Source organism: Mustela erminea, chromosome 19, assembly GCF_009829155.1.
Source record: "Mustela erminea isolate mMusErm1 chromosome 19, mMusErm1.Pri, whole genome shotgun sequence".
NCBI classification, from domain to species: Eukaryota; Metazoa; Chordata; class Mammalia; order Carnivora; family Mustelidae; genus Mustela; species Mustela erminea.
The window spans coordinates 12,152,703-12,165,382 of NC_045632.1; the positions used below are offsets into that span (position 1 = coordinate 12,152,703).

Consider the following 12,680-nt stretch of genomic DNA (forward strand, 5'->3'; position numbering starts at 1 on the left):
TCAACAGATGTCATGAGAGATGCCCTGTGGCTGACTAAAGTGGTGGCTTATCACATACCAGGAGGCCCAGTCTTTTACCTCCTCCCCTTCTCAGCTGTACTGGGCATGGGGTTGATGGCCCAGTGACCACTTCCATATTCTAAGTGATAGTAGAACTGAGGTTCTTGGTCATAACTGTCTACAGAGTTGGCTGAGTGGATTTCAGTGGTGAAGACCTCGGGGTTTCAAGGTAGGAAAGAGAGTTTGGTTAGACTGTAGACCACTTTCCTTTTAGTGTTTGCTTTGGGGTTGATGTGTGGCCTTCCTTATCCTCTCCCTTCTAGGAGGGATCTGCTAGGCTAGCATATCCACAGCTCTACATTGCAATTGTCCAGGGCACTTTTTCATGAATACATTATTTCTGGGATGTGATCTCAAAGTTTCTGATTTGGTAGATCAGGGTGGGGCTCACATGAGGTGTGACATCTCCATGTTTAACGACCACCCCAGGCATTTCTGAACCACATCTTAGGAAAATTCTGCACATTCCTGAAAATCACGAGGGCCCAGATAATGCTGTCATATTCACCACAGTGTCTTGAGAGCCTCAAGAGGTGCCTGACACATAGTTGGTGTTCGATACACACTTTGTTGTTCGACACCAGAGTAAGGAGAAAACACTAGGGAAAGGTGAAAACATTGGCAGAAGGGGTATGATAACAAAGAGCAGGAACTCATTCAGCCTTGTGCAGTAGTTGTGCATTTAGACCGGTTGTCTCATTGATCGCCACCATATCCTGGGTGGAGGAAGGGCAAGCGTTCTTCCTCAAACCCTTTCCCGTATAGACAGGGTGAGACTGAGCCTCAGAGAGACTTGTCCAACAACTCATATTGAAGGATTTTATTCCATACTTGAACTCCAAGTCCCCCAGTGCCAAATCCAGCCTCCTGGGAATACTATAGGATGTTTCCTCCTGAAGATAGAGCTTTGGGCTTCTAATCTATGTGGACAACTATGGGAATAATGAATGCGGATCATTAACTGAGCACCGACTGTGTTCCAAGCTCCATGCTAGGTGCTTCCACACATCCCCTTGTTGAATAGTAACAATCCAGTGTGGTAAGTATGGTTACTATTCCCACTTCACAGATGAGAAGACTGAGACTCAGAGAAGTCAAGTCCTAGTCTGTACAACCAAGAAAATAAAGAGTGACAGTTCACATCCAGATTTGTCTTCTAGGAAAACCAGATGCCTTCAAAAGTAGACCATAAATTAAAGGGAAGCAACCTCTTCTCTGATACACTTACCTATATTCAAAAAAATATTCTTACTGAGCTTTGGAGAAGAAATGATGTCACTCGCATACCAGGTTAATTATTAGAGAAGAGATGAGTAAATCACTGAGAGGGACAGAACACCAAACCAAATGACTTAAGTAAAAGACACATTTACTGGTTCATCTAAGAGGAATTTCTAAGGGCAGAACAGACTTCCGGCATGGCTGAACTCAACAAAATCATAAGAACTACATTCCCCCCCCCCCCATCTACCACTACTGGTTCTGATTTTCTTTGCAATAATGCCATTATCAAGCAGGAACACCCCTGTTAAAGACCAGATAGTTGATGGCATCTACAAGCTTACATTCTTAACAGCTATGAACAAGAGAAGTTTGAACAGAATTCTCAGTGTCTGGCTCTCTAAAGGAAGTTCTAAAGGCCCACTCCTCCCTTTGCCAATATTGTTTGTCGTATAACCTCACGGTTCCTCCCACAAAGAGACAGAGTGTACTTCCTTACCCCGTGACTATGGATATAGCCATGTGACTTGCATTGGCTAATGCCATCTTCTTAGGTGTGACATGGCTAAAGGTTTGAAAATCAGTTGAAAAACTGGGCCTTCTCATTCACTGACTGTAATGAGAAAAATCAGGCCAAAACTCTGGACCCAGCAGAAGGATGGAAACGTGTGGACCAGACTAACTAAACCAAGTGTATGACAGTCAACACACATTTGCATGAGCAAGCCTACCCAAGAGCAGAAGAACCACCCAGAAGACCTCAACCTAGATTAGCTAACCCTCAGTTGATTGAAGATTCACAGGACTAAATGATACGCTTTCACACTCTACATACTAGCATTCTTGGGGCACTTCCTACCTAATACTCTTTAGTTGACCCAAATTAGGCTCATTTGTCCACCACTACCAAATAATTGTAATCAGGGACTGAATTCTCTGTCATGAGCCTTTTCTAAGAACCAGCACCACCATGACTGCAAGAGGAAAAAGATACAGTTTCCCAAAAAAAGTCAGAGTAATATACCACATATTTGCATACAGATCCTTGTCAAACCTCCATCAACAATTCCTGAAGAGGTCATTCATGGGGTCCAGATTCCTGGCGACGGCAACACACGCGCCCCAGGGCGGCCTTCACCTCCTTGTTCCGCAGGCTGTAGATGAGGGGGTTGAGCATGGGGGTTACCAGGGTGTATGACAGGGACACAACCTGCTTGCTTTCGGGGGAGTAGCTGGCCTTGGGACGCAGGTGGATGACCCCTGTGGTGCCATAGAACAGAACCACCACGATTAGGTGGGAGGCGCACGTGGACAGGGCCTTGTGGCGCCCAGTGGCGGACGGCATGCGGAGCACGGTGGCCAGGATCTTGCCATAGGATGTGGCTATCAGACAGAAGGGAACCATGATGACCAGCACTGTGGCCACCAACACATTGGCCTCGAAGACGCTGGTGTCCCCACACACCAGGCTGAGCAGTGGGGCGATGTCACAGAAGAAGTGGCGGATGCCATGGGGCCCACAGAATGGGAAGCTGAACAGCCAGATGGTGAAGACCAGTGACACAGGGATTCCGGCCAGCCAGCACGTGGCAGCCAGCAGGCGGCAGAGCCGGGGGCTCACCAGGGCACCATAGCGCAGGGGCCTGCAGATGGCCACGTGGCGGTCCCAGGCCATGGCGGTCAGGAGGAAGCACTCGGACGTGACGCACGACAGCACCAGGAGCAGCTGCAGGGCGCAGCTCGTGGGGGACATGCCCTGCCCCGGCCGCAGCAGGGTCAGCAGCAGCCGGGGCACGATGTCCAGCGAGAAGCAGATCTCCAGCAGGGCCAAGTGGCGCAGGAAGAAGTACATGGGCGCGCGCAGGGCCGGGTCCAGGGCGCTCAGCAGCACGATGAGCGCATTGCCCAGCAGCGTGAGCAGGAACATGGCCAGGAAGAGCGCCGCGAGCAGCGGCCGCAGTGCGGGCACATGCGCGAAGCCCAGCAGGACCAGGTCATGGGCCGTGCAGCTCTGGTTGGCGCAGGGTGGGGCTTCGGGGTCGCCCGGGGGAGCCCCGGCGGTTGGCATGGACCTGGGTGGGCGCAGGAGCTCTGGGAGTGGAAGAGGTAAGGAGAGGCCATGAAGGGCAGAGCTGGGCCTATGCAGGCTCTGCCTCCCCAAAGTGCGCTGCACAGATCAGGGGAGGCATCTTATCCGAAGGCAAATCAGCACCGCCACACACAGGTCCTCCTTGAATGCCTTCCATGAGCCTGGCAGGAGATCCCAGGGCCTCAGGAGGCCCACGAGGCCCTGACTGGCCTGGCCCACCCACCTTCTGACCTCTTCTCCATGGAGCTGCATCCACAATGCCCAGTCCTGCCTCAGGGCCTTTGTACTTGCCATCCCCACCCTTTGAGATGCTGTTCCCTGGATGTCTGTATCACTGGTTTCCTTTTCCAAGGTCTGTGAGGACTGGTTCTTGGCTACCTCTCCATCCCCATCTTCTTCTGATCTTCTCGCTCTCTAAGTCCAGCTTTAAAGACCTCCCTCTCACCCCAGGGCCTTTGCACTTGTACAATTAGGGCCCCCAGCTGTGGGTACGGTTGGACCTTTCTCATCATGCAGGTCTCCACTCAGATTTCACCTTTCAAGATTCCCTACCTGAAGGGCCAGAAAGAATGTAACCAGCCACCCCCTCCACAATATTTAGTTTGGAATTAAATTGACTTTACTTTTTCTTCAATAATCTATTTCCTTCCATAGACTGTGAGCATCACACCTTTCCATTTAACACCCAGCTCAACTTATTCTCCATTATATGGTGCGATAACCTCTCTCTCACACAGGGTTTTTGTGAAGAACAAATGACATGGTACACAGATGCTCTGGGCACTGGGGCGGCCACATAGTGAGTCTGTGGGTGTCAGTGTTCATTACATGAAGCCAGATTAACCCACATCACGCAGCTGTTTTCATGCTCTTGTTACATACAACATGAAGCTTAAATATGTTGTCCCGGCATTCAAGCTCCCTTGAGGCACAGCTCCCACACTGATTCTTTATTTAGCCAGAGAGAAGAATTCCCCACACCGGCCACTGTAGTATGCACTGAGCTGGGATCTGGGGATGAACAGGAAAATCAGACCTGTTCCCTGACATCGTGCTTCCTTGGGGGAACAGAAGGATGCCTTCCTCAGAAGTGAGGATGTGGAGAAAGGGGAACCCCCTTACACCCTTAGTGGGAATGCAAGTTGGCACAGCCACTTTGGAAAACAGTGTGGAGATCCCTTAAGAAATTAAAAATAGAGCTTCCCTATGACCCTGCAATTGCACTACTGGGTATTTGCCCCAAAGATACAGATGCAGAGAAAAGAAGGGCCGTCTGTACCCCAGTGTTCATAGCAGCAATGGCTACAGGTGCCAAACTGTGGAAAGAACCAAGATGCCCTTCGATGGACAAATGGATAAGGAAGATGTGGTCCACATATACAATGGAATATCAATCAGCCACGAGGAAGGATGGACACCCACCATTGCATCGACATGGACGGGACTGGAGGGGATTATGCTGAGTGAAATAAGTCAGGCAGAGAAAGACAATGATCATCTGGTTTCACTTGTATGTGGAACATGAGGAACAGAGCAGAGGACTGCAGAGGAAGGGAGGGGAAACTGAATGGGAAGAAATCAGAGAGGGAGATAAGCCATGAGAGACTCTGGTGTCCAGGAAACAATGTGAGAGCTGCGGAGAGGGAGGTGAGTGGGGGAGGGGCAAGATGGGGGACTGAGGAGGGCACGTGTCGTGATGAGCACTGGGTGTGACATGCAGCAAATGAGCCGTTGACCACTACACCAAAAGCTAACAATGTACTATGTGTTGGCTAACTGAATTTAAATAAAAAAGGAGAAGAAGAAGGAGGCGAGGCTTCTCTGTAACGGCATCTCAACGCCGGGTGTCCCGCCTCGCTCCCATCAGATGCTCCCTCAACACGTACTGCACGAACCTCTGCCTTGCCCACGATTCTCTCCCAGCACCTAACACGAAGCCTGGCTTTACTGAGTGGCAAACATCTACCTCATACAGTTATGTTCCCCAGGGCCTACGCCAGGGTCTGGCACACACAGAAGTGGCTCAGACATACCTGCTGAGGGGCGCCTAGGGGGCTCAGTCGGTTTAACGTGTGCTTTCAGCTCAGGTCACGATCTCAGGGTCCTGGGATCGAGCCCCGCATCAGGCTCCTTGCTCAGCGGGGAACCTGCTTCCCCTCTGCCTACTGCTCCCCCTGCTTGTGCTCTCTCTCTCTCTGAAACATAAATAAGTAAGACTTTAAAAAACTTCTGTTGAATAGCTAAGGAGAGGATGTGTTCTCAGTTCTCACCATGTCCCTGCACTTAAGCACACTCTTCTGACCTCCCCGGGTGCTCACTCACGGCGCGCGCATCCAGCCTCACGCTGGCCGTCCCCACACGTGTCCCCGCAGCCCCAAATCGTGCCAAGCTCAGACCACATGGCATCTGACTGAAGGGTGCAGGGCTGGCTGGCAATAGGTGTTGAAGCTTGATGTGTGCCATCTCCTGGTCTCGCCATTCCAGCAAGACGACTCTCTCCCTCTGAGCCTCATTGTCTCAGCTGCAGGTGGATTTCCTATTCAGGAACCTGACTCAGAGCCGCAGGTGATGGGCATGAAACCCAGAGAACCGAAGGGCCCCGAAGTCAGTGAAACAACTCTCTTCCAGCCATCTGCACATGCAGACAACGCCCCCCACGGTGGCATCGCTCACCGGGGCCCCAACGTGCAAGCAGCCTGAGTGTCCACTGACCGACAAGTGGACCAAGAGAATGGGACACACATATATAAAATAACATCTATAAAATACATATTATATATAAAACAATATATACATATATGTAATGCGATATACCAAACACAAATATATTTATTCTCACAGAATATATGTATTCCACAGAATATATGTATTCCATATGCAATGCGAGATTATTCAGCCATAAAAAATCAAAGGAAAATCTGGCACTTGGGGCACCACAACAAATCTAGAGTGTGTTGTGCGTAAGTTAGAGGAATACAAATATTGCAGGACATCCCTTAGAGACAGAGTCTTTATTTTCTAAAAGTATTTATTTGACAAAGAGACACCACAAGCAGGGGGAGTGACAGAGGGAGAAGGAGACACAGGCTCCCTGCCGATCAGGGAGCCCGATGCAGGGCTTGATCTCAGGACCCCAGGATCATGCCCTGAGCCAGAGGCAGAGGCTTAATGGACTGAGCCCCCCAAGCGCCCCATATATGGAATCTTAAAAAAAGAAGTTGAATTCATCGAAACAGAGTGGGGTGGTGGGTGTCAGAGGCTGGGGGCATGCAGAAATGTGATGTTGAGGGCATGTGGGTGGCTCAGTCAGTTATGTGCCTGTTTGCAGCTCAGGTCATGTGCCAGGGGTCCTGGGACGGAGCCCTGTGATGGGCTCCCCTCTCAGCAGGGAGCCTGCATCTCCCTCTCCCTCTGCCCCTCCCCCGCTCATCTCGCTCTCTCTCTCAAATTAATTAGTTAATTAATTAAAAGGAATGAGATGTCGGCCAAGGGTACAAACTTCCTCTTAGATATGGATAACTTCTGAGGATCTAGCGTGGTGGCTATAAGTTAATAACACTATACAGTATTATTTGGAATTTGCTAAGAGAGTAAACCTTAAGTGTCCTTACAGTGTGTCCCCACAAGTGTAATTGAAGATGATGATGGACATGTTAACTTAATTGTGATAATCATTTCACAGTATGTACCTGTATCAAATTATCACCTTGTATACTTTCAAGATATACAATCTTATTTATCAATTATGTCTTAATAAAGCTGGAAAAAATCAATAAAACAAAACAGAAAAAAAGAAAAGAAAAGAAAACTAAGCCCAGAGAACGTAACTGTACTGCTCAAAGTCAACCAGCATCTTTACACCGAACAACTTCCCCAAAGTCCCACCACCATTAAGCCACAGACCAGATATTCCCCTTCAAGCTCTTCCATCTACCCGGTCCACATTCCACTCAGACGGGAGCATGAGAGCTCTGCGGGAGCCCCTAGTTGGGTTGTCATGGAGACCGCTGGGTTCGCTCTCATCTGAACCCCAGATGAGAGCTTCAGGGTGGGAATAAACATCTGGGCATCGTCAGGACAGAGAGAACGTCCCGTCATGGATCAAATGAGCTTACTGGGGGAGATGTTGAGTTAATTTCTCCGAATTTCCGTCTCTTCCTCTGTAGTAGGGGGAGGGCATGGGACTTGCTCCCCTTAGCTGGGCACTCACTTCAACTGTGTGAATTGCTGTTGTCCTATCTTCCTTGTTTCCCATATGGGGAAACTGAGGCCAGAGATGTTAAGAGAGCTTGCCCAGGTGAATGGAAAAGCATGGATCTGAGCCCAGTGTCTGGCTTTGGGATGAGCTCTATCTCATGCAACCTCTACACGCCGCAGACTACAGTTTATAAAGGAACACCTTAGTCTCCTCCCACATGCTTGTCCTGTTTACCGCAAGCCCACGCAGAGCACCCCTCCTCTTGCCTCCCTCAGTCCTGGAGGATGAAGGCAGCCATGGAGTACTCACACTTGCACTGAGAATGATGGCCTCTGCTCCCCTGGAACCACAAGATCATGAGCAGAGCTCGGACAGAGCAGGGTTCGAATCCAGACCCCACCTTCTTCTGACCACGTGAGCATGGGCAAGGAACTTTGCCTCTCTGAACGTCCCCTCCCTAGTAAAGAAACTGGGAGGAAAAAAAAAATTTTTTTTTAAAAGACCCATCTGCAGGGTCATGGGAATCCGATGAGGTTACACGTTAGAGACAACAACATCTGTAAAACCCAGCTTGAAAAAAAACACCGCCAAGTAGCAGCAGACAAGACACATGCAGATTGTAGCGAAATGAGAAGCTCGTTTCACTACAAAAATTGAATATTTTTCAAGGAACATGTGTTCATACACTATTACTATATCCCTCAGTTTTGCCTCCTATAAAGTGGGGATGATGGTGGTTTTTGCCCTAGATTAATCAGTATGGCAGCACCTGGCCTCCAGTAAGAGCCAGAGCAGCAGTGACTGTGTTACTGTTATGCAGAATCACCCCTGGTGCCCTCCAAGCTGCGTGGCCTTGGGCAGTTTTGGCCCTCACAGAGCCTCTGCTTCCACACAAGCAAACTGGGCTGAGAAGACCTGAGCCTCCACATTCGGAGGGCAAAGTTTCGTTTCTGTGGATACGCGGGCACTTGTCAGATGTGAGTCCTGACACTCCTCTGGACGCTGGGAAATCCAAGAGAGGCCTGGCATCCGGTCTCTGGCCTTTCATGCACAAACGTGTTGAGGGTGGGAACTCAGGAAGCATTTGACGGGTTGCGAACCACACTTCCTGCAGCATGGATAGGGTTCCTAGTTAAAGAATTTTTGGTTCCTTCAAGTGACCTCTCTCCCTTCCCTTCTGTGATTCTAGAGCCATGACTAACACAACAGTCCCACCAAGTACTCGTTGAGCCTTTGCTTACATCTCTCTTGTGACGGGGAACTTATCACCTCTCACAGCCCCTCCATCCCTTGACTTTGAGAATGATCCCAGCAGCATTCATATATATGGTTGGCCACAGTGTAAGCCGGAACAGATTCTTTGAAGGGCACAGTGACGATATCTGCCCATGTTTACACTCAGGAAATCTCCTGGCCCCACAGTTCTACTTTTAGGAATGTTTCCTACTGATAGATGTGCATATGCACACAAAGGTCTGTGTGTGAGGTTAGTTAGAGCTGAGCGCTATTTCAAAGAACTAAAGACTGAAAAGAACCTAATGTCCCTCGATGGGCCTGGGGTATGCACTATAATGTAGGCTCATAGTGCCCAACTCCACAGTCCTCCTGCATGAGCGGCGTTAGAGTGCAGAAGCAGGTGCACAACGCTGCAGTCTATGCTATCCTTTCTAAAACGGCAGGAGAAGTTATGCATACATATACACACATATGTACATATATATGCAACATATATTTCTGGAAAGACATGAAAGATTCTGCTAACAGGGGCCACCTCTAGGGAGTCTCTTTGGGAGTCAGAGACGCAAGAGATATTTGTCATCATACCTCCTTGGGACATTTTAAACTTCGTCTGTGGGTATGTATTTTGCTTAGAAAAATTTTACTTCTGCAAAAATTTTAGACATTGAAGAAGTAATGAAAGCCTTCATAAACAAACATACTTGCTATAAAAACATTTGATCCACTTATAGGAGGTATCCAGGGGAGTCGAATTCATGGAGGCCAAAAGTAGAATGGTGGGTGCCAGGGGCTGGGGAAAGGAAATATGGGGAGTTGCTTAAGGGGCACAGAATTTTAATTTACAAGATGAGAAAGTACTGGAAGTGGGTTGCACAACAATGTGAATATACTTAACTACAGAACTGTACACTTAAAATGGTAAAGATGGTAAATGTATCTTATGTGTATTTTACCACAATTTAATAAAATAAAAAATTTAAATAAATTTGAAATAACACAAGTATGTACAAAACAAACAGAGCATTCCCCAGAAACCAATGCCCATTTCGAAGTAATAATCAGGATTTATAGTCTGGCCTTGTAGTCTTCAGATTTTTATGTACATGAAATGTTTTATATGATTTCATTTAACACTTCAGAATCAGAAAAAAATTAAGGTTACAAAAATTGACCTGTAACTCCACAAAGATCATCCCCATGGATGTTCAATGCATTACATACATAGATACAGATTTCATTTTGAAAACGAAATTAATTTTCAATCACATTTTACATTTTAGCATGTCCATGGAGGATTTTTCCATATTAATAAAAATATTCATGATCATGATTTAAATTAGTCACAATATCTTGTCATATGATGTTGGCAAATAATATTTAAAGAAGTCTAACTTACATAAGCGACATGAGGAAGTTTTGTTTCCAGCCAAATTAAGTGAGTAGAAGTAGTTACCTCAAGGTTGCGGTAGGAACGAATGGAGCTCGTGCATCAAAATTCTTAACAAGGGCTACGAATTTAACCTTTTAATTAACCTGTTAATTTAACATGTGGAGAGCATTTTATGAGTGCTGTCTTACCATCATTGCTCTGTGATTAAGTTGTATTTGATTTTTTTAGAACTCTAGAGAATGCCACTATGGATATATTTTTGGGTAAGTGTGGAGATTGTTTTATCTTTTAAAATGAGTTATGGTAAAAAGGATTGAGAGAATGAGAATGGGTGGAAGGATGAAGGAGGGAACAGGACAGGAGGGGCAGAGGGAAGGAAGGGAAGGAGAGTGGAGGATGAGAGGAATTATTTTACAGTTATAGAATGTAAAGTTTTCTAGGAGATCAGCCAATGCCCATCATTTTTGGACAGAAAAGGTGAAGCTCAGAGAGGGCCAGTCTGCCTACATGACCCAGTGGTCCCTTTGCCACACCCCCATGCTCCTACTGTCATCCTGTTCTGTGGGGTTATCTTCAGATGATGGATGAAGCAGGAAACAGAAGCTCAAAGAACTTCACCAATTCAGAAAGCAAAGCGGGGGGTATCCATACCTCCTGCTCCCCCATCAGATCCTCAGAGAACCATCTTTTTCTCCCTGAATAACCAAATGATGCTCTACTTGCCAAGAAGACTCTTGGCAACCAGTGCATCAGAAACTCAGAAACTTGGTTGAAGGCAGGCTCAACGAGATATAAACTTCTGGCCAGGGACCTTGAGGCTGTCATTCTCCCTGAAGACCTCAGAATCAGGGCTCACTCACAAGCAGTGAGGACATGGCCCTTGCTTTCTATCCACCCCTTCTCTGACATAGCTGAAAAGCAATATACCTCTCCACTGTGCAAAAACCCAGTTCCATGGCAAGGGGGCTCGATGTTGCAAGGGTGTGAACAAATAGGTCTGCTTCTAGCTTCTATTCCTCTGGCAGGTGCACCAACTGACATAGTCCTGCTGGTGCATGAGCAGACAGACAGGTTAAAATGAAAGCCTGCCTTCCCTGATGCATCTTACACCTGTTATGATGTTTATGATCAAAAAGAAGGGAAAAAAGAAGAGATAACAAATGCTGGAGAAGATGTAGAGATGATGATGATGGAGATGATGATGGTGATGGTAGAGATGGTGGTGATAGTGATGACGATGAGGATGATGGTGGTGATGATGGTGGTCATGGTGATGACGATGAGGATGATGGTGGTGGTGATGGTGGTCATGGTGATGGTGAGGATGTTGGTGGTGATTATGGTGGTGGTGGTGGTGATGGAGATGATGAGGGTGATGGTGATGATCATGATCATGATGAGGATGATGATCATTATGGGATGGTGGTGATGGTGAGGATGGTGAGGATGATGGTGGTGATGGAGATGATGAGGTTGATGGTGACGATGGTGATCATGATAGGGATTATGATCATGATGGGGATGATAGTGGTGACAATGGTGGTCATGGTGATGGTGAGGAGATGGTGGTCATGGTGATGGCAACAGTGGTGGTGATGGTAATGATGGTGATGATGGTGGTGATGACAGTGGTATTGGTAATGATGATGATGGTGGGGATGATGGTGGTGAGGATGATGATGGTGATGGGGATGATGATGATGGTGGTGGTGATGGTGATGTTGGTGATGATGGTGATGATGATGGTCATTATCAGGATTTTGTTATTATTTTTCCAGGATCCTGAGGAAGGGGGGCATTTGCAGGAGATAAGGTCAAAGATGGCAAAGTGTCTGTATTTGGGGGGATTTTATTTGTTACAATGGGAGATGACTGAGGAATTTTAACTCAGCAAGGGATATGATCTAATTTAGGTTCTTCTGAGTTCCTTTCATGAAGCTCAGGATGAGAATTAATAAAGTGACATAGATGAAATGTGTCACTGGGGTTGGCGCACAGTGGATGCTCTGCGAGTCATGGTTGACATGTCACTGGCTAGCTCCTCCTCTAGGCTAGGAGTTTCTTGGTGACAGGGTCTATGTCTGATTTATTCCAGTGTACTCAGTGCCCAGCACAGAGCATGGCACAGCACAGGTGTGTGTCTGTTAGAAGTCTTCAGTTGCAAGCAACAGCAACCGACTGTCAGGAGCAAAGAAGTCCAGTCCTCCATGTCTGTATCAGCAGGAGCGGAGGACCCCCTAAAATCTGCACACTCCTTCTAAGAATTCCCCCTTATCTAACTTTCTACTCTAATACTCTCAACTTTGCCATTGCTTTCTGCCTTGAAACTATCAGGATTTAACTCCTTGGGTCCTTTTCACTCAGTATATGAAAACCAAGTCTCCTGGGTTATTTCTTATCCTTTGGACTCAAATTCCCTTACTTATCTATGCACAGAGAGGCAAAACACCCAGGCATTCCCTATTCCCTTTCTAGCTTTTATA

The 12,680-nt window shown here is 47.3% G+C and overlaps 1 protein-coding gene across 1 annotated transcript; it reads right to left on the reverse strand.

Moving 5' to 3' along the window:
* Positions 1-2,359: 2,359 nt before the first annotated feature.
* LOC116580107 (olfactory receptor 10A7-like) lies at positions 2,360-3,349 on the reverse strand. The gene has a single exon (XM_032326145.1). It carries the CDS (start codon positions 3,347-3,349, stop codon positions 2,360-2,362), a length of 990 nt encoding a protein of 329 aa, XP_032182036.1.
* Positions 3,350-12,680: the final 9,331 nt, after the last annotated feature.

What these genes read in the sequence shown, in the direction of transcription:
- LOC116580107 (XM_032326145.1), bottom strand. Translation starts at nt 3,349, where the DNA reads ATGCCAACCGCCGGGGCTCCCCCGGGCGACCCCGAAGCCCCACCCTGC.